Genomic DNA, 23364 nt, shown 5'->3' on the forward strand with positions numbered 1-23364 from the left:
ACCTTTTATTATGATCTTTTCTCACTGCAGCCATCAAGAGGCAGAGTTTGTACAATAATTCTTTCAACTCTGTGAGTTACACAAATTCGTACAGCCCAAATACAAGTAGCCCTTATAGCAGTGGTTTCAATTCTCCTTCCTCAACACCAGTGAAACCTCCTATGGTCAAACAGCTTATACTTCCTGGAAGTTCAGGTAAGAAGAATACCTGTGTTTTGAATTGGATCATACTTAAGAATGTGATATGATTGGTTTTCTTTTGTTAGAGTTTTGATAAGGGTTTAGTGTTCTAGAATTCGGTTCCCTGTATGTCTAGAACTTTGTATTTGTGAGTACTGTTTGTGTATCTGATTTATTCAATTTGATAAGCATTCAAGTGCCTACTATATCAGGTATTGGTGGTAAGCATGGGGGATGATTGTGCATTTACTGCACCCTCTGAGTCTGAAATGCAACAAAGTATGGATTGATTCTCTGCTGGTTGTGTCAATTTTGGCATAACAATTAATGCCAAGAAAATAGAAGTTCTCCACCAGCTGTGGTGATGTTGATAGTAATGGTGAGGTCTGAAACACAATGAATTAATATTATTATTATTGATTTGTGGAATAGTTAGGTTGCACAGTAAATAGAGCAGTGGTCCTACCTTCCAGAGTTGTTGTGAAATTCAAAATAAATAGTTAATCTATCTAAAGCATTTTGAATACCTTAAAGTTCTATGTTAATGCTATCCTCATTACCTTTATGTAAGTGATATTTTGTAGCTATATTCTTCATATATTTCCCATGTGTGTTTTGTTAGAAAGACTCAGATATTTCACACATTGTGTAGTTATTTTGAAGGGAACATTTCTTTTGTCTTCTCCTGTTGGATTTTATTGGTAATATACAAAAGTACTGATGATTTATATGAATTTATTTCATATCCTGAAACACATTGAAGTTGTTATGCTTCAGTGGACTCTGTACGGTTTTTCAAGTACATTAATCATTTTGTTTCCCTCTTTGCCTAGTTATTTCTATGATTTTTTTTTCTCATTTTATTGCTAGAATTATATCAAATACTAATTGTGATGATGAACACTTTACCCCAGTCTTATTGGAAAGGTCTTTAGTCTCTCTCCATTACATATTATTTTATTTCTTGATTTTAGATAGAAGGGAAGGGCCATTTAATCCTCTACTTTAAAAAAAAATTAAAATAGGTTTTGAATTTTGTCAGACTTTTTTTTGACAATTTATTGATATAATAGTTGGTTTTTATTTTTGTTACTAGTTTTTCTTTTACTTGGTATTAGAGTATAAATCTTTTTCATATGTTGTTGTAGCCTCTTTGCTATTTTTAAGAAAATTAATTTTGTGGTTATGTTTATTAGGGATAATGTTCTGTGGTTTTCTTTCCATCATTCATAAGTATCAAGATCATATTTCCTGCATAAAGTCTGGAAGAATTCCCCTTTTTACAAGATACTTATGTAAATTAGCATTCATTGTTGGTAGAATTAATTTTGTAAAATGTATACGTATATATGTATATATACATATATGTCTATATAGGAGGGTATATGGGTATATGAGTACATATGTGAGTATGTGTATATATGTGTACAGGTATACATAGAGGGTACAGGACCAATTGAATAGGAAGGGGTGATACTTAAAAAGGTGAAATTGAGAGGTGAGAGAGAAATATAATGAGAGGAGATGGGGAGAGACAGAGTGAGGTAGAAAACTGTTACAATGGAGGGGAAGAACAGGAAGGCAAAAGGGAATGAGTCAACTTTACTCCCATTGAATTTGGCTTAGGGAGGGAATGACATACACACTAAATAAGGTATCTCACCCTACAGGAGAGTAGGGGGAAGAGGATGAGAGGAGGGAGGATGGAAGGGAGTGCAGGCTGGGGGGGAGGGAAGTTGGAAGCACACACTTTTGAAAAGCACACACTATTTTGAAATAGAGTCGAAGTAGAGAATAGAACAAGTGGGGGGGTGGCATAGGATGGCAGGAAATATAGTCAGTCTTTCACAGTATATCCACTATGGAAATGTTTTGCTTAGCTACACATGTGCAACCTACATTGAATTACTTATCTTCCCAGTAAGGGTGAGTGATGAGGGAGGAAGGGAAAGATCTGGAATTCAAAGTTCTAAAATAAAATGTTTTTTAAAATGTATTATTTTTTTATTTTTACATGCAACTGGGAAATAAGATATACAGGCACTGGGGTATAGATTTCCTACTTGCCCCACTCGAAAATCGGAGGGGGGACGGGGGAGAGAGCAAGTTGGTGGAGGGTGTATGCAGTGGGATTGCTGTTTTGGGGTGTTGGGTAGGGGAAAGATGGGGAGAAAGTTTGTAATTCTAAAGGTTTTGTAATTTTAAAAAATAAGATAAATAAAATAAACAAAAAAGCAAAACCAAAACAAAAAGAAGTCAAGGGAGATTAAGAAAAACACCAGGAATTTTAGTGATTACCTATCCAAGCTAGTTCTAAGGAATTCCTCACTTATGACATTTAAAATTCCTAATTCATTCCTATTCCCTTGGCCTCATAATACCTTTTTTCTTTTTCTTTTCAAAATGCCTTTAAACAAAAAGTTTTTTTTTAAAGATTTCAATCACATTGTGTTTATTAATACATATTTTTCATGAGTATAAAAGGTTTTTTTTTTTTAAATCCTTTGTTATTTTAAGGAATTTTTTTTCCCCTTTTGGAAGGGGGAAGGTAGGGCAATTGGCATTAAGTGACTTGCCTAAGGTCACATGGCTGGTTTTGTGTTAAGTGTCTGAGGTGGGATTTGACCTCAGGTCCTCTTGAGTCCAGCACTGGTGCTCTATAAGGATATCTTTTTTATCTTACATCTTTCTGATATATTTTTTTTCTATTTTTTGCCTGTTAGGTGCTAGGCATTGTGCTAAGTCCTAGGAATACGAAGAGAGATAGAATACAGTTTTTCTTAGTAGCTCACTGTCTAATCATATACATTGAAGTTATGCATTCACAAGTTTTTGTGTTGTTTTTATTGATAGGGGTTTGTGATTAAAAAGTTTAGAGATCACTTATAAAGAGAACCCCTTTCTAAAAGCTGGAATTTCTTAATTAACAACTTTCTGACTATAGGGAATTCTTTTCCCTTCCTTCACCCCTAAATGAAGTAAGTGGAAATTTTTTAGAGCTCTAGGATATGTTTATGAAAAGTAGTTTTTTGGAAAATGGAAGGATTATCTTGTTATATAGTAATCAGTAAAATGACACATATTTAGAACTGTTTTAGCCCTGGCCCAGATATCTTTTTTTATAACCTTCTTGGGAAAGATATTCCCATTTCCCATCTTTGCCCGAATTCCCCCAGTCTTCTTTCCCTTACCGTCCTTCCATATATTAGGTCCATTAGTTTCTCCTGTTCTGGAATTCAAGATTCATTCATGTAGTTGTATCAACATTGCCCTGCTTACATGTGTCCCTCTTTTGTACTTCCTTTTGTTCTTACATATATTTTTCAGATGTTTTATTGGGTATTACTTTCACTGCCCTCCTCCCCACCCCTAACAATTCCTTCTCCTCAAAAGAAAAACCTTCCTTTGTAACAATTTACATATTTGTAATGGGAATGCAAATTTGGAAGATCTTCCCTGCCCCTAGGCTAAAGTGCACCTGAAGCCTGGGGTGGGAGACTTGTTTTTCAGTAGATACTTTTTGATTGGCCGGTGGGTCAATAAGGTTGTTACATTCTCTGAGCCAGGAGAAGGCTATATAAGCCCTGATGTGAGGCTTTGTTTTGGGGGCTCACTTTGAGAAGTGTTCTGTGATTTGATCTGGATTCTGGGAAGCCGTTGTCCAGAGGCCCAGATGTTGAAAGCCAGATGTTGATTTGGTATGGATGTAATGGCTTGGACAGTTTGGAAAGCTGTCTACTTGATCTGTTTCTGTCTTGATAATTCTGTCTGTGTACTTTGAAGTTCGGGGTGCTGACCTTTTTCCCCTGAACAAGGTAAACGATATATGTCTGACTGATTAAAGTAAACTTGTTAACCCATTTTGAGTTGCTTTCCTTTATCAAAGCAGATCCAAGAACCTGTATGGGCAGCAAACCCTGAGGACGCTTGGGGTGCTTGCTGCTACAATATTGTGTCTGAAAATATGCTTAATTTTGAACTCACAATCCATCTCTTTTCTACTAAGAGATGGGGAATCATGGTTCATCATCATCAATGTTCTGAAACTGATTTGTTATTGCTTTGTTTAAAGAGTTCTTAAGTCTTTCAGTGTTGTTTTCCTTTATAATGCTGTGGTCATTATATAAATCTCAGTCTTCTCCCTTCACTCATTAGTTCACATGTCTTCACAGTTTTACCTGATTCTGTAACTTTTGTCATATCTTATAGTACAATGTTTAGCTTTCCCCAGTTTGATGGGCACTCACTTTGTTTCCAGTTATCATCACTTTCTTAGTTCCAATAGCTTTCCACAGTGGTTGGACCAAATTACAGTTTTGATGATGATTCCAGTCTTTCTGTAACCTTCATGATTTGGTGAAGCCATATGTTGCAGTCATTTCTTCCCTTTTTTGTATGGTCATGAATTATCCCTTTTTAAAAATACATATTAGGATTTTCCCAGGAACTGAAGTTAAGCCCTCACAAGCTTATATTGGACAAACTCTTTCCTCTTCTTCTTTTTTTTTTTAAGCAATTGGGGTTAAGTAACTTTTTCAAGGTTATACGGCCAGTTATTTTTTTGTGTGGGTGCCAAGTATCTGAGGCCAGAACCCATCCCGGGTCTCCTGATGCCAGGGCCAGTGCTCTTACTCACTGCACCACCTGGCCACCCCTCTTTTTTTTTTAATAAGACATTTGCCAGTTTTCAGAATTATCTTTCAGAGATTATTGACTATCATTCAGTCATCACATCTTCTAGTTTTTTAAGTACCCTAGGATGTAGTTTATATAGAACAGGTGATTTAATACTATCAAGGACAGGTAGGTGGTTATCTTAACACCCCCTTTCCTATCTGGTTATCAGCCTTCTCCTAAGCAATTTTTGTTCTCTCCTTTCCATTCCAAGGATCTTTCTCTGTCATCATTTATCATTATCCTGTTCACCTGCCTTGGTCTTATTTCTTCTTTACTTGAATATAGCTTTATTAATTCTTTAAAAAAAATATTGCTGTTACTTGTTTTCTTTTCCCTTAAATAGAGCCTTAGCTATAACAAAGTATAAGCAAAGTAAAACAAACCAACACAGCCATGTTTCTCCTTCTCTCTACTGAAAATTACTTTGTATATGTTTTGTATTTAATTTTAGTAACATGTAGGTTTCTTGAGAGCAGGAACTGGCTCATTTTGGTCTTTGTATTTACAGTGTCTAGCAGAATACCAAGCACATTGTAACCACTCAGTAAATTTTTTCTTGACTTGAGCTGAATGACTGACAGTGTATGACGTATTCTGTGTTTATAGTCAGTTACCTCTCTGCTGAAAGGAGTGAAAATCAGTCATAAGATCAAAGGATCATTTATTTAGAACTAGAGTGGCCTACATACTTACACAAAGCATGATTATTTTTCTATGCAATTCACCTCTTTTTGAGAATCTCATTTTAATCCTAGCATTAGTAATAATATTGTAGTAACTATTCTTAGTTTGATCTTACTCTCTTCTTGATGGCTCAGATGTGTAAACTCAGATATGCTGTAACTATTGAGGCAATCACAATCATCTGCAGTATTACCAGATAAGGCAGTTTCATCTCTGGAGAAGCCCCAGTTCCTTACCAATAAAATTATTTCTTGGGAAAGAGCTATCTTCCTTAGGAGCTGTTGATTTCCTTTCTATACCATTAGTGAAACCTACACCAAGCTCTTTGTAAGATTGTTTGACTGAACAGTTCTCAGTAGAATTAGAAAAAAACTGGAAAGCCCATTGCTAGAATCTACTCTAACATATGTGGGGAGATATAATAGAGTGAAATGCCATACAAACTTGAGTGAGGATAGTTAGCATTTTGAGTCTACACTATGTAACAGTTTTGTCTGTGATGATATATCTGGGGAAACAATCTAACTCATTGGTAACTAGGTCACAGAGGGGAGAATACTGAAGTAGCAAAACAGAATTCTGGGTTCTGTTTGTTATATTCAATCTTTAGCATAATACTTTTCTTTAAATTGTAGCTTTTTAGCAGCTTATACCCTGTAAATCAGCAAACATGACAAACCAACAGTAGAGATTGTTGGAAAGGTTGTTAAATTGTAGATTAACTTGCCTTGTTAGTAAATCTGTGAATTGATACAATGGAATTATGTAAACAAAGTGAATAAGATGTCACTGACCCTTTGACTCAGAGATTCTGCTATTGCGCTTATGCCCTAAGGGATTAATTGCTAAGAAGAAAGTACCCACATACACCAAAATATTTATAGCAGTACTTTTTAAAAAATAGCATTTTATTTTTTCCAATTACATTAAAGACCATTTTTAACATTTAAAAGAAAATTTGAGTTCAAAATTTTTCATCCCTCCTTGCTCCCTAAAAGGGTAAATAATTTGATGTATGTTATATATATATATTTGCAATCATGTAAAACATTTCCTTAGTCATGTTGTGAAAGAAGAAACAGACCAAAAGGAAAAACCATAAAAAAAAAAAGTGAAAATAGTTTGTTTTCGATCTGCATTCACACTCCATCGGTTCTTTCTCTGGATGTGGATGGCATTTTCCATCATGAACCCTTTGGAATTGTCTTGGATCATTTGTTTTGCTAAGAAGAGCTAAGTCATTCATGAATTATCATACAATGTTGCTGTCACTGTGTGCAGTGTTCTCCTGGTTCTGCTCATTTGCATTACTTCATGTAAATCCAGGTTTTTCTGAAACCATCTTGTTGCTCATCATTTCTTTTTTTTTCAAATGCTTTATTAACTTCTTATTTACATCATTCATTTCCACCAGATTTTGAGTTACAAATTTTCTCCCCGTTTTGCCCCTACCCACCGCCCCAAAATAGCAGTTCCACAGGATATCCCCTCCTCTAATCTGCTCTCTCCCATATTTTCTCCCATACCTCTTTTGACTTTTCCAGTGGATCTCCATGCTCCAGTGCCTGTATATCTTATTTCCCAATTACATATAAAATAGTATTAATAATAGTATATGTATATTTGAGTATTTGATTTTAAAACTTTGAATTCCAGATTTATTCCCTTCCTCCCTTGTCACCCATCCTTACTGGGAAAACAAGCAGTTCAGTATAGGTTATACATGTGTGGCTAATGCAAAACAATAACATAGTAGATGTATTGTAAAAGACTAACTATATTTCCCTCCCTTCTGTCCTACCTCCCACTTGTTCTATTCTCTACTTTGATCCCATCCCTTTTCAAAAGTGGGTGCTTCCAATTTCCCTCCCCCCAGCCTTCCATCATCCCACCTCTCATCCCCTTCCCCCCCTACTCTCCTGTAGGGTGAGATATCCTATTTAGTGTGTATTTCATTCCCTCCTCAAGCCAAATTCAACGGGAATAAGGTTGACCCATTCCCTTTTGCCTTCCTATTCTTCCCCTCCATTGTAACCATTTTGCCTTGCCTCTTCTATATGAGATAGTTTACCCCATTCTGTCTCTCCCCATCTCTTCTCATTATATTCCTCTCTCACCTCTTAATTTCACCTTTTAAGTATCGTCCCTTCCTGTTAAATTGGTCCTGTGCCCTCTATGTATACCTGTAAACATATATACACACATTCACATATGTATTCATATGCCCATATACCCTCATATATAGACACATATATATATTTCTATTCCCTTCAACTACTGAGGAAAGTTTCATAAGTTACAATTATTGTTTTTCCATGTAGGAATATTAATAGTTCAACTTAGATAAGTTCCTTATGATTTCTTTTCCCTGTTTACCTTCTCATGCTTGTCTTGCTTCTTGTATCTGAATGTCAAATTTTCTATTCAGGTCTGGTTTTTTCATTAAGAATGCTTATAAGTCTTCTATTCCACTGAATGATCATATTTTCCCCTGAAACATGATACTCAGTTTTGCTGGGTAGGTGACTCTTGGTTTTAATCCCAGCTCCTTTGCCCTCCGGAATATCATATTCCAGCCTCAGTGTAGAAGCTGCCAGATCCTGGGTTATCCTGATTGCTTTTCCACAATATTCAAATGTTTCTTCCTGGCTGTTTGTAATATTCTCTCCTTAATCAGGGAATTCTGGAACCTGGCTATAATATTCGTAGGATTTTTCTTTTTAGGATCTTTTTCAGGAGGTGATTGGTAGATTCTTTCAACCTCTATTTTGCCCTCTGGTTCTAAAACATCAGGGCAGTTTTCTATGAGAACTTTCTGGAGGATGATTTCTAGGTTCTTTTTTTTTTTATTATGGCTTTCAGGTAGTCCAATAATTTTTAAATTATCTCTCCTGGATCTATTTTCCAGGTCAGTGGTTTTTCCCATGAGATATTTCACATTGCCTTCTATTCTTTCATTTGTTTGGATCTGTTTAACAGCATCTTGATTTCTCATAAAGTCACTAGCTTCCATTTGCTCCAATCTAATTCTGAAGCAATGATTTTCCTCATTGAGCTTTTGAGATTCTTTTTCCATCTGGCAAATTCAGCTTTTTAAGGCATTCTTCTCCGCATTGCCTTTTTGAGTCTTTTTTGCCATTTAAATTAGTCTACTTTTCAAGGTATTATTTTCCTCAGTCAAGCCGTTGACTCTCATTTCATAATTTTCTTGCATTGTTCTCATTTCTCTTCCCAATTTTTCCTCCACTTCTCTTATCTGCTTCTTAAGGTCCTCTGTGGCCTGTAACCAGCTCATATTTTCCTTTGAAGCTTTTGGTGCAGGAGTTCTGACTTCACCATCTTCCTCCTGTTCCGTGCTTTGCTCCTTTTTGTCCCCAAAATAGGAGTCTAATGTTGGAATCTTCTGTCTGCTTTGTTTCCTTTGCCTGGTCATGTCGCCCCTCAGTCACTTGACCCCTGAGCTTTTTGCCACAGTAGGACTCTGCCACCAGACAGGGGAGCTTAGTCCTGAATGCTGGGGTTTTCTCAGCTGCCGGAGGTATTAGATGGGTGCCCTCTCTTAGGTCTCCACATATTCTGGGTAGCTGGACCCACACCCCAGGACCTCCACCCTAGACTGCAATCCAGATCCAAGCAGGTTAAAGCAAGAGCGATTACCCCTCAGATTGGTGCTTGGTCCCTCTACACTCTGCAGGCCAGGAGCTGAAGCTTCCATGTGGTGCTGTGCAGCGTCTCAGCAGCTTCTTGCCCCGGGGGTCAAAAGCCACGCACTCCCATTTACTGGGTCCCAAAGTCCAGACTGCACTGATCTCTCACTTTGTCCTTCGCATCTATGTGTTGATAAATCTGGAAATGGCCACAGTTGCTGCTGATCTGGAGTCCCTCTGGCCAGCAGCTAGTCAGGCCTGCTCTGGGGCTAACTCCTTGGGCGTGGGGCTGGGCTGGGCTCCCAGAGTGCTGCTGGCTGATTCCTGCTGGCCTGCAGGGAGGTTAGCTTCTCTGTGTCATTTTGTGGGTTCTACAGCTCCAAAGTTTGTTTAGAGGCCCCTTTTTACATGGATTGGGGAAGGTGGAAGCCGGAGCAGTGGGGGAGGTCCTGCTTCTACTCCGCCATCTTAACTCTGCCCCAACCGCACCTCATTTCTTATAGTGTAGTAGTAGTATTCCACTATATTCATATACCATAAGTTGATCAACTATTCCCCAATTGATAGGCATCCCTTCAATGTCCTGTTTTGTGGCACATGAATATAATAGAATATTACTGTACTTAAAAAATGATAAATGTGATGAGTACAGAGAAGCTTGGGAAGATCTACATGGCAGAGCCAAGAAAATAGTATTACAAAAATGACTACATGAAGGTAAATGGAAAGGACAGCCACACATATACATATAGCACAAAAATCAAAAGTAAATGTAAAAAATACTGTAAAGCTCAAGCACTGTTCAAATGAAGAGATATGAGATGTTCCCAAAACAGCCCTTTTGTGGAAGCAGAAGTTCCACTGATGTTATCATATCATATTATATACTATATATACATATATATTATATATGTAACATTGCATATGTTTTTAGATATTGGTCAGTTGTGCTGATTTTTTTTTCCTCTTTTTTAGGCTCTTAAAAATACTATTTTTTATATGGTATGGCTGTCTGGGAGAGGTAGGGGAAAGGTGCTGGCAAAAATTAGAAAAAGACATAAAAACTTATATTAAAAATTAAGTTTTTCCTTAAAGTGAAGTGCTTATTTACTGGGAATTGATAATAATTACCTAATTTTTTTTAAGAAGGTACTAAATGTGTGTGGCATATGTGGCATACACATACTTTAAAGAAACAATATCATCTTATTCTGGTTACTTAACATAAGGCTTACAGTCTTAATTTGTGAAATTACAGGATTGCTTCCTTTTTTGTGCCATATAAAGGTATTTACCTCTGTTTTGTTTTAATAAAGTCAACTTGAAAAGTTTTTAAATGTGGGACAGAAAAATAACTTTCCATATCAGCAATCAAAGATGGATGTAGTGGAAAATCTAGTGGAAAATTATTAGTGTGTTTTTTTTTTTAATTTTTGTTTCTCAAAATTTTGTTTTTTTTATTTTAATTTTAAAAATTGTTTTTAGGTAATTTTAAATGTTCTACAGATAAAAATCCTCCACTCAGTCCTCAGTCTTCTGTAGATAGTGAGCTAAGTGCTTCAGAATTGGATGAAGACTCAATTGGATCAAATTATAAGCTAAATGATGTAACAGATGTGCAGATTCTAGCTCGGATGCAAGAAGAAAGTAAGTATTTCCTTTTTTAAAGTTTAGATTTTTTTTTGTATCATGTAATTTTCTAGGAAGTGTTAAATATAGATAAAAGCACTATGAAAAATAGCATTTAGAGGAGAGTTTTAAAATTGGCTCTCAAAAACTTTTTTTTAAAGCAAATATTTACATTTTGTAAATATTTTACTTTGTGGGCCTGTTTTTAGAGTACATACTTCTGGGATGGGGTAGGGCATTATTATGAGGAAGATATGAGACTATATTGTGTACTGGTTTTTATGAGTCCATATACTATATCTTAAATGTTCAATGAAATTTAACATGGCTTACCTTAGGCTCTCTTCAGATTATAGAAAGTTTATTGCTAGTTGACTTAATACATTTCTTACTAGTCAAGAAAAAGAAAAGAAAAAGAGGTAACATGGGCAGAAGTGGTTAGGAGATAGAAGACAACATTTTCTGGCTATATGACGTTGTGCAGGTCACTTAATCACTCTGACTCATTTTTCTCATCTATAAAATAGGAATGATAAAAGCAACTACCTCAGAGTTGTTGGTAAGGATCAATGAAATAATATATAGGGTATTTTGGAAACCTTTAAGTACTATATAAATTCTGGCTATTTACATATTTTTACTTTAAGGTGGATTCATCCCTTTCATTTTTTATGAACCTAGATTTTTGTCTGCATTTCAAATTCATGTAAGGTACCAAAAGTAGAGAGATCAACAATACTTCAGAACAACCAAAAAGTAGCTATTATCTTTCAGTTGGTCTTCCCCTGTCTCAAACCCTGTTAAAAAAAAAAACTGACAAAAACAAAACAGTTCTTCTTGAATCATCCATCACAACCATAAATGCAAATCAAGTAATGCTTGGAGAATAAGGAGCAAAGTAAATATATAGGTAGGAGGTACTACCTTGAAAGGGACAGTTTATTTTCTCATTTTCTCTACTTGACTGCCATAGAAACAAAACAGGAAAATATCTTACTAATCTTATAGATAAGAAACAGGATAGAGATGTTGAGTGACTTGCTCCAAGGTCACATAGCTATTGCTAGGCCAAGAAAATTTCTCTTGATCCTAGTGCTTTTTTTTTTTAAACAATACCTTATGAGATTTGTTTGACTAAAACCAGATTTGCAATTTTCATTAAACTTAATGACTACTCTGCCCTCTTCAGTGTAGTGTAATATAGTAATGTCTTGAAGTCTCACAGGTTACATGTGAAAAAGCTAAATGCAGCTTAAGAGCCATGATCTGAGTATTATTTCTCTCCTAGGCTCTTTTAATTTACTAATTGATAATGAATTCAGAAACTTTATTATTAAATCCAAGAGGGAGATGGGAATTAGTCCTAGACAGGCTAAATGTGACTTTTAAAGTAAAGTATACTTATCAAACTTTTACCCTAACCAAAGGAAAAAAAAATATTTCCTTAAGGTTCACTATGGGATGTGACTTATCCACATAGACATAATTACTTTTCAGAAAGAGTCTGTGATCATGTTTCTTTGTATCTTTGATTGAATTCATGTAAAGTTCCTTTGCCCTAGTACATATCATAATCGATTTTTGCTTTCTCATTTGATAGGATACTTAACTGTGGTCTTCCATAAATCCTCCATTGGGAATTTACCCAGTGTTTTAAGCATACCTTCACTTCCTTAAGGTGTGGGGAGGAGAAACTTTGACATATATGTGTCTTTTAAGAAAAATGCTCAAGTGTTGAAGTAGAGTGTTTGTTCCTTGAGTTTCCCCTTGCACAACATAATACAAGATTTTTCCATCAATTTTTTTTATATGTACTATCATTACAAACTGTGAGACTACTACCTTTTGGAGGGAGGGATTTAATTTATGATTCCACCTTAGAAAATGAATCTTAAATTAGTTTTTAGAAAGATCTTCAATGTGGGCAGTTAGTTTGGGCATTTATTCTTGTGGGTAGTTATGTTAGGCATTTATTCTCTTATAAATTAAGTGGGAAATAACATTTTCTTTGTGCCAGGTCTCCGGCAAGAATACGCAGCCACAACATCTCGGCGCAGTTCTGGTTCATCTTGTAATTCTACAAGACGGGGTACATTTAGTGATCAGGAACTTGATGCTCAAAGTTTAGATGATGAAGATGACAATATGCATCATGCAGTATACCCTGCTGTTAACAGGTTTTCCCCATCACCACGCAATTCACCACGGCCTTCACCCAAACAGTCACCCAGAAATTCTCCTCGTTCACGATCTCCTGCTCGGGGAATGGAATACAGTAGAGTCTCCCCGCAGCCTATGATAAGCCGTTTACAGCAACCTCGTCTATCTCTTCAAGGCCATCCTACAGATTTACAAACAAACAATGTTAAAAATGAAGGTAAAGCATAATTTTCCTTAATTCTTTTAGAATGGTTTTTTTTTTGGCTGTTAGTATTAAAAAAAAAATTAAGCTTTTGACAGTTTGAAAGTATTTTGTCACAAATGTTATGCTTTTTTTTTTGCTTTTGAAGGATATATTTGGAGAAAAGGCAGTAAAATTTTAGAGTTAAAACCATTTGAAACTAAAGAAATCTTTCCTTTGCTACAGAGCTCCCCTATTCTGTGCATTTTATGGTTAAACAGCATGGATTTTCAAGTATGTCAATATTTTAATTCTTTCTGCAGCAGAGAGAATATTTTCATTTTTAATTTGTTGACGCAGAAAAACTAAGACGTAGTCTTCCAAACCTGTCCCGGACCTCTAATACTCAAGTTGACTCTGTGAAAAGCAGCAGAAGTGACTCAAATTTTCAAGTGCCAAATGGAGGAATACCTCGGATTCAGTCTCAAGCATCAGCCAGTAAGTATAACAGCTCGACAAAAAAATTTGTTATCAGGAAATTAAAATTATGTATACTAAAATTGGTTTATATTATCAACTTTTTAAAAAAAATTTTAAACTAGAGAACTGTTTTGATTCACCATGTTTACTTGTGAGTGGTAAAGAGAAGAATGTATTTAATTTGTTTAAATTTTATAGTTTGCTTAGGATTGCCTTTTAAAGGCATCATTTTGCCTGGAATAAAGCAAGTACAGCTTCTTATTAATGAGTGGAAGGAGTTTTTCTATTAAGGAGTCAGAAAACAAACTATAGAAATAATTCTCTGAATAAAAGATCTTTATTTTTATAAGTAATCTTCCAATTGAGGATTTCCAAAAGTTTTTTTTAATGACCATCATTTATTTTTATAATGTTTTGTAATCAAAGTGTACAATTACACCATTCCAATATGAAAATTCATGGTTTTGTCTATCCCCCCCCAAAAAAAGTAAATAAAGAATGTAGTTTAAAATCTAGCATACTCTTGCCCTATTTTAGCAATGCAGACATTTTTCAGTTTCATTACTTCTTGAGCCTTTATTTTGATTATTTGGCACATTGTAATGAATCATGAAATCAATTATAGAATCTTAGAATCAGAAAGGTACCTCAAATCATCATGTTCAATCTTTTTATTTTACTGAGGCTCTGACCTACTAATTATCAAAAGTCTATTACTTATTCCATTTATTTATTCTTCTAATACCTGGTTTTCAAAGAGTTTCAATGTACTTTAAATCCATGCTTTGATATTGCAGCTTGATTTTCAATTTATTTTCATTCTCCTCAGGTTTTACTGTCATTCTTTATAGGAAAAGACCAAAATTGTTCTTTTTGATTTGGAAAAAATATTGACACTAAATTTGGACTGCAAAATAAGGGTATGGATTTTGTAATTATTGAAGGAAAGGAATTATATATACAGATGATATCTGTGATAAAAATGGAGTAGACCATTTCTAGAATTAATGGGTTTTCCCAGACTTAATGACTACTTTATCAGGTATATCATAAGATAGATTCTTCTGTGGCATTTGAAGTTCCTTACTAGTCGGAGATTCTGTGAACAATAGGCATGATACAGATCCCTTTCTAATATTTTTAAAAATCCAAGTTCAGAGAAAAGAAAAAATTCAAATATTCCTATTGAATTTACTTGCTCAGTTAAATCTCTGAAATAAACTGGGTACCAAATTAGTGCTTTGTTCTTTTGCATGATATTGTAATGTAAACCATGTAATAAATATTGATATTATAGTGCTTTAAAAAATAATTTGGACAGGAAAAAAGGATGTACTAATTTAACTTTAAGGGAAGGATGAGGATTTGCATTTATGTATTTATAGTACTGTGTTCAGTAACCAAAAAAGGGTACTTGAAACATAATTTCTAATTTATGCCTGATAATTTATATATTTTTGAAAAGTTTGTTAAAACCTAATTTATCATTGAACATGTATCCTAATTCATTATTGAAGAAGAAAGAAAACTGAATAATACAACAAAGATTAGTAAAGATTGTTTGTGTTACACTCAACTTTTGATTATACCATAAGTAGTCACAATGATACTCCATTCCCTTATTCATTAAATATCTATGGAGTGACTGTTGTATGCAAGACATGCAAAACTCAAATCAAAATTAGGATACTTCATAAGTGATTTTATTTGTTTTTTGAGGGAATTTTAACTCATTTGAATTATACACACACATCTGGAACTTCATACTTTTATCCAGTAGTTCACACTTCATTAAAAATGGAGTTAATTTTTAAAATGTTTTAGTGCTATTTTCGGGACAGATAAAAAAACCTTTATCAGGGATTTAATACTGACCTAAATGGACCACTTTTCTGAATCAGTAATATTTTTTTTCCAGTATTTCTCTGATTTTTAAAAAATTTTGGCCTTTTGAGTGATTTTTTTTTCACCATCCTGGTGATTTTCACACTTCTTAAAAATGAAAAATAGCCAGTGACAAAAAGTATGCAGTTTGGAGACTTACACATTTTTAAATTTCAGGAGCATAGAAGCTTTGTTATATTAAGATACCAAATATTGGCCAGATCTTCTACTTGAGAAGTTGTTTGGCCCTACATATGATGACAGTGTTATCTATTTTACCATAATTTTTTACTATCTAGATGTATGTAAAAAACTTTCCTAAAGAAAATACAAGGGACAAGACTCCAATTTTAGGGGAAAACATTATTTGCTTTAGCTTTTAAAAAAAATTTATTGTAATTTTATTTAATCTATTTAATTTCACTTTCACATTTTTGTACAGGTAAAACTTAACTGGCCTGTTCATTGTTTCTGTTTTCAGTAGGAACTAGTTGATGTACTTTTCTTTTGGGTACATTGTGCAGTTTTATGCTAAAATAGGAACAAACCCAGCAACTATATTTTTTTTAGTAAGAACTCCAATTGGGAGAAAGCATGTCTAAGTAGTAAGAAATCTAGTGCTAAAGGTAAACTGTCAATTAGAAAAGTAATCGATGCTTTATAAAAATTTAACTTGGTTAAAGTGTTGCTATTGTTCCTTGTTTAAGTTGGCACATTGATGTTAGAGAAAAATGAGTTTTTCCACCCAGAATTTAGATTTTTATCATGTCTATATTTTATATAAATATTATCGTAGTATAGTTTTATTATTACTGTACTGTTGGATATAAATTTTCCTATTTTGATGTTATATGACTTAAATGTTACCGCTTTCACAAGGTCTGCTGCTGATTCAAATTATTTCATTAAATGCTATATATATATATATTTTTTTTTTTTGCATAAACTGCTGTAATCGCTGGCATAATAAATGCTGCTTTTGTTTTCCTTTATTTTTCATTTTGGCTCTTATCTTCTGGGCTGCATGAGCCTGATTTTGCAAGGATGCTGTCATTTCTATCTAAGGAACCACTTCTTTGCTTTGTTACTATGCTATGCCATTCCACTAATTTTATATGCTCAATTTGCTGTGGCTGCAATATTGTGGATGTTGGCATTCAGATCTGAGTGGAACTAAAGCTTTAATGTTATATTTAATTTTTTAAAACTATTCATCTTAGGCATTTTCTTAATACTTTGAAAGTACAACTAGAAAAAGTAAATAGCTTTTAGAAGGCAAAATAGATTAGAGGCATATGGATTACTATAAAGTGTGGTATATGTATAATTTTCCATAATTCTTCCAACTCAAGGAAGGTGACTTTGAATAGGGGTAGTAAATCAAATGTTTTGCTTCTAGGAACATTGGAACTCCTTATTAACCAGTTCTAAGAGAAATAGGTTGTAATTTTCCACACAGAAGGGAAAAGGCTGGCTGCTATGGCAGATTTGAATGAAAGATCCTTACTAGTAAGGAACTAGAGAAAGTTCACTTTTCAGAAAATATGTAGGCATTTTCTAGTAAGGAAGCAAAGAAGAAAAGTAAAATGATGAAGGGCTGGACAAAAGACTTCTGTGTGCTGTTTACATAATAAAGTTTATTTGTGAAATTCCCCATCCTACATGGCTAGATGTCCTGACAAACTCCCTGTGTGGTATACTTTGTATTGACATTATATCATGGGGCCAAACTATCAAATAAACCATGAATGAATTATTTAGTAAAATATTGTGTCTGAGTTTAAAAAAATTATCAGTGTAGTACTTCACCATTTATTTGCAACTCTCCTTTCCTCACAGCATATACTATGTTCCATAAAATAAAGAACCATGAGTTTTCAGAGTCTGTAGCACAGAAAATATTGGCCCCATTGTGGGGCCCAGCCTGATCAGAGATTTCTCTGTATCTTTTATGTTTACTCCTTAGGTTCTGCTGGGCTCACTTAGGTGAGTCTCATATAATGTTCTCTGAGAACGACAATGAAACCAGTAGTGACTAAACAACTATTATCTTCTAAGCCCTAATTTTTTTTTAAAATTTGCTAAAAATTATTTTTTCATTGTGGATAGGCTGGTGAGTTTCTGTGTTCAAAAGGCATTACTTGGTGGCTAACCTTGTGATAATTCTTTGTGAAGTTAGTGGATAAATTCCTAGATAATATGGATAATGGGTGGGCTTGTACCTAAAATAATGTAATTAGTAAATTAATTTTTATATTGCAAAAATTTATCAGAAACATTGAAGATTTCTCTTTCATTTAAACAAAATTCTACTTAAACAAAAGTTTACAATATAGTTATAACATGTGGGTTATTGTTTTTATTTCTCAATAATCAGCAAGATCATAGGAGCAAGTAGATACAAAAGAAGTACCTTATTGAACCTGATTTACCTGTGAACTGTTTTGGTTGAAAAGAATTTATAACTTGAACCTAGATCCCAGAAAAGACTGAGATTTTCTTCAGTTTATGTTATATAAACTAGAGCTTTGAATAGAATAGGAGTGTGAAGAGGTGCTGGAAGTAGAGACAGTTCCACAGATCAAGGAGTTAGTACTAATCATAGAGGCTAACATAATTCCAGAAAGAAACAGATCATGCCAAATTAAACTAATTTCCTCTTTTGAAGGGGTTTCAAGACAAGCAGACTTGGGTATGCTGCAGATAAAATAGCCTACCTAGTTTTTAGTAAAGTATTCAATGAAGTTTCCTATGCTCTTCAAGATGGTATGCTTATACTTGCAGATGAACAAAGCTAGGAGGAATAACTAATACACTGGATGGTAAAATCCTAAAAGAACCTTATGGGCTAGCTGGAACATTGAGCTCAGTCCAATAGTATGGAATTTAATAGGGATGAATATAAAATTTTATGTGTATATACACATACATACATATATATGTAAATACACACACATATATAGACTTGCAGAATTGATTTTGTGAACCTAAATACAAGGTGAAAGAGGTTTTGTTACACAGTTTGGTCAAAAAAAGATCCAAGTGTTCATTAAGAGATATGGCAGTCTTTAAGGCTGATTTGACCTTTGGCTTCATAAAGAAAAAGATGGTTTCTAGGATTGGGGTGAGGGTGATAAGTCCACTGTACTTTGTCCTGGCAATAGGTACCACATTTAGTAGGGACACTGATCATGTTTGGGAAGCAAATAGATAAAGGAAAGAACGATTTTGAAGGCCTTAAAGATCATGCTATATGGAGAATTTTTTAAGGAATGGGGGTTTATCTTAGGGAAACTGCTAGACTTAGAAGAGACATGGATATAACTATCTTGAAATGCTATCTTATGTAAAAGGATAGATTTATTTTGCTTAAGTTTCAAGCAAATGAATAAAACATAGGCAGAAGTTGTAAAGAGAGTTTGCTTCTTGATGTGCTCAAGTGGAATGTATGTAGTGGGTTCCTCCTTGATGGATACTTTTATGTAATGGCTGAATGATTATTTGTTGAGTGTTATAATTACATTTCTTAGATAGGTAGGTTTAGATGGCCTCTGAGATTCTGTAAAGATATAGTAACTAGGAGAGGTCAAACCCTGTCCATTCCTGTTCTAGCTTTCTACTCACTGGTTTGGTTTTGCTAGGTCCTGGGGAAACATCCCTTTCTTTCTGTTTTCTTCACTTTTTGCTTCCAACCAAGATTTCTTACCTTCTCTGTCTTACAGAATATGGAACAATGTAACAACTTCTCTCCTACCTTCTTATGCTTAAAAGTAAAATAAAAAAACATATAGCACTTTCTAGTTTTAATTGGTTTTTATTGCTTATAACAAACCAGCTTTAAATCTTTGTGGTGAAAAAGAGGCTTAAATAGCTAATGATCAGTTCCTTTGACAATATGAAGAATTTTATCTGGGTTTCATAGGAAACTTTGTACTATCCCACTTGATATCTCAGGGAAGAAGTGAAATCAGGACTAGGCAGATAACATCTTAATATGATTGTGAAAATAGTTTTCACCTTGTTCGGTCAAGACGCCTAAAATGTATTGAATCCCCAGGGCCTGCAGAACATAGTTTGAGAACCAGTGGTCACATCCAAGTCTCCTGATGAGGTTAAGTGACCTATGTAAGTTCACACAGGGATAGTCGGTAACAACAAGGGTTCAGGCTTAGCCCAGAAACTAGATAAGGGTCACAAATAATAATGTCATTATTACTTGTGGCCTTGGAGTCAAGAAAGACCTAGGGTTTCAAGTCCCATCTTTGATACATGGCAGTTGTGTGATCATGGCAATTATTTAATCCCTTAATGCCCTAAAGCAGCCCTACTTTTTGTTAAGATGAGTTGTTCACTTGCATTAATGCAGGAAATTTCTATCCTGATCAAATAGCAGAACTAGAAAAGATCTCTCCCCTGCCCGAATCACCTTAAATTTATATTTATAAATATATTATGTATATATAAAAATATATATATATTTTATATAGTACCTTTATCTTGGTTAAGCTCCAATCACACTCCTAAAGACATTGGTTAATCATCAGCTGTTTTGAATCCATAATTTCATATTCCCAAATCTACTGTGCTAGTACTGTCAGTCTTTTCAACCATCTGCCTCCACCCATGGGGGTCTGTCATCCTAGATTGGGACAGAATTCTTTTTGATTCCTCCAACACCAATACTTCTAGCATACCATACTGTCTTCTGTTATTCCCTTATTTTGATTCAGGTATTCTAGTTTTTGTTCTGTGTTGTTTTTTTTTTAATAAATGTTAATGGAAAACTAGATCACATTAAAAGGGGTCATTAAAGTAAATATGAATTTAATATATTATATTAAATATAAATCAAATGACTAATGACAACCTGTGAAAAAACTATTCACTTATGTTCTACTTGATATACCTTAACTTAAAAAAGACCATGGACTCCCACTGCATTTGAGGCCATCTTCAATTGTCCTGATGTATATCTTGCCACTGAACCCAGATGGCTCTGGAGGAGAAAGTGAGGCTGGTAACTTTGCACAGCCCTACCTCACTTAAATCCATTTCACTTGCAAGTCAGGGCATCTCACTTCCTTACGGTTAGAGAGAGAGATCTGGATGTTATGGTCCTCTTCAAGAATGAAGGACATAGAACATGTTTATCTGATAAATTTAGGGTTATTGCTTTATTTTGTTTGTAGTCAATCTGATGAGCTAAGTCATACCAAACTGGATTATAGTTGTTTTAGGTATACCGGTATGAAGAAATGAGCCCTGAAGCTTTGTGGACAAAATGTTTTATTTTTCATAACTGTGAACCTTGGGATTTTTAAGGGATTTCCTTACTTGGCAAAAAAATACAAGATTCTATTAAAGGTAAACTTAAACTGTTATTAGTAGATTAGGAAACTGTTCTGAACATAGTATATCTGGAGTTCAGCAAAGAGTTGGACCACATGTGCAGAAATGTATGGTTAGATGGAATTCAAACTTTTTTAACTAATTGATGAACGTTAACCTGGAAGGATGGTTTCTGGTAGATTGGCTTAGGAATTTGTAGGAAGTTGACCTTTGTCCTGTTCAATTCAACAGTTCTATCCAAGATTTGAATGAGGGCATATGTGTAGGGTATTCCTAAAAGTCTTAGTGTACCTTTAAATTCTTAAAGCTTTTATACATATACACATACATACATACATACATACATACATACAGGCTTTTTGGAGGGGGCAGGCAGAGCATTTGGGGTTAAGTGACTTGCCCGAGGTCACATGGCTAGTAAGTATTAAGTGTCTGAGTCTGGATTTGAACTCAGGTCCTTCTGACTCCAAGGCCGGTTGGTGCTCTATTCACTGCACTACCTAGCCATCCTACTTAAAGCTTACATTAAAACTTAAAACTGCACTAATACCTTTGGGACACTCAACTTATGAAATACATATTTGGGATCAGTAACTTATTTTGAATAATAGCCAAGAAGACTGGACAAAAGAGAAATTTAAATTCGGCCACACAAGTACAAAATGGGACATTGCTAGAAAGTAGTTTATATGAAAAAGATATGTAGAAATTTTTTTGAGATGCAAGTTCAGTGAGTCATGATATGGAAACCAAAAAAACCCTAATTCAATCTTAAGGATTCATTAATAGAAGCACAGTTGTCTAAATGGGGCAGCTGGTAAGCTCTGCTATACTCTGATTTAATCAGACCACATCTGGAACATTGTGCCGAGTTCTGTGCACCCCATTTTAGAAGACAGAATCTCAAGGATATCAGATCGTGAGGTGACTTGGAACCACAACACTTAAAAAAAAATTCAGTTGAAAAAATGGGGATTTTATAAGTACGAGAAACAGGGAAATAGGAGAATTGTTGTCACATAATAAGGCATTTTAGAATTCTAGACTGAGAACTTGCAGTGGTCCTTAGAAGTCATCTGGTCCAGTTTCTTCCTTTTACAGATGAAGACACTGAGTTCAGGCCCAGAGAGGTTAAATCACAAAAATTGTAATGCCAGAGATGGGCTTTGAACCTAGGTCCTCTTTAAGCACTTTTCTCAGTCCTTATTCTTCTTGAGCCACTATGGTTCACACTTTCCTCCTTGGTATTTTCCTTTCAAAGTTTTTGGGATATGATTTTCTCCTGGTTCTTTTCTTCTCTATCTGACTCCATCTTCAGTGTCTTTTGCTGGATCCTCAACCAGATCACTCTCTAACCATAAGTGTCCCACAGAGTTCTATACTGGGACCCCTCTAATGCCTTTATACTATTTCACTTGGTAATCTTATCAGCTCCCATGAATTTAGTTACCTTCTAAGTTGATGATTCTCAAATCTACCTGTCTTACCCCAAGCTTTCTGCTGACTTGCAGTCTCACAATTTCAACTGCTTTTCACACAGCTCTAATGATATCCAGTAGATATGTTAAACTCATCATGTCCAAAACCAAACTCATTCTCTTTCTCCTAAAAACTGTCTGCCTCCTACCTTCCATGAATCTATAGAGGTCATCCTTCCAGTCCCTTAGGCTCACAACCTAGGTCTCATCTTCAGCCCTTTGTTACCATATCCAATCTGTTGCTAAGGCTTGTTGATAATCACCTTTGCAATATCTCTCAAATCTATCCCCTTCTTCTCTCTGATACTGTCATCACATTGGTGCAGGCCTTCATCTCCTCACACCTGGACTACTGCAATGTTGGTGGATCTCTCTGCCACAAGTCTCCCCATTCTAGTCTAGCCACTATTTTACTGTTAGTGATTTTCCTAAACCTCAGGTCCAAGGTCACCTCCCTGCTCAGTAAACTTCAGTAGCTCTCTATCACCTCCAGGATCAAATATAAAATCCTATTTGGTGTTTAAAGCTAGCCTTCCCTTGCCTCACCTTTCCATTCTTTTCCACCTCACAAACTAACATGTATTCTTAAAACTAGTGACAGTGACTTCCTTGCTATTCCCAGAATAGGACACTTTATTGATCAAGATTTGTTTAAAACATTACAATATAAGATTTAGTAACCAGATTGTTGAAAGGGCTTTCTCTACAAAACTGGAGATAATTTCATAGTGGCTGGTCACAGAAAGCTTTTGCCTCAATATCAGGAAAACTACAAGATAGAAATTGGATACTTAGAAACTTTTCAAGTACAAATGAGCATTGTGTGTAAGGATACCACACTTGATTTTTTGATTGTGGAACCCTTTATAGAGTTAGTGAAATGGGAGAATTGATGTAGCTAGTTGATTTACATTTGAAAAGATTTAAAGTGCCCAACGGCACCTTTCAAATAAGTTGCCCCAGAATTTATTCTAAGGGGTGTTGTCTTTTCCATGTGCTTTGAGCTTTGTGAAGT

General features: G+C 34.9%; 1 protein-coding gene across 3 annotated transcripts in view; it reads left to right on the plus strand.

Annotated features, from left to right (window-relative positions):
* The window catches only part of SLAIN2 (SLAIN motif family member 2), an 83375-nt gene that overhangs the window by 42971 nt on the left and 17040 nt on the right, over positions 1 to 23364 (plus strand). For all 3 annotated transcript variants that reach the window (XM_069105188.1, XM_069105189.1, XM_069105191.1), the window contains exons 3-6: positions 31 to 195; positions 10674 to 10835; positions 12835 to 13194; positions 13519 to 13656. In XM_069105188.1, coding sequence (XP_068961289.1) covers positions 31 to 195; positions 10674 to 10835; positions 12835 to 13194; positions 13519 to 13656 — 825 coding nt within the window. The remainder of the gene's footprint in view (positions 1 to 30; positions 196 to 10673; positions 10836 to 12834; positions 13195 to 13518; positions 13657 to 23364) is intronic.

The sequence above is a fragment of the Petaurus breviceps genome, unplaced genomic scaffold (genome assembly GCF_028583685.1).
Source record: "Petaurus breviceps papuanus isolate PSGF00001 unplaced genomic scaffold, PetGlider_PUasm1.0 76, whole genome shotgun sequence".
In the NCBI taxonomy this organism is placed as follows: Eukaryota; Metazoa; Chordata; class Mammalia; order Diprotodontia; family Petauridae; genus Petaurus; species Petaurus breviceps.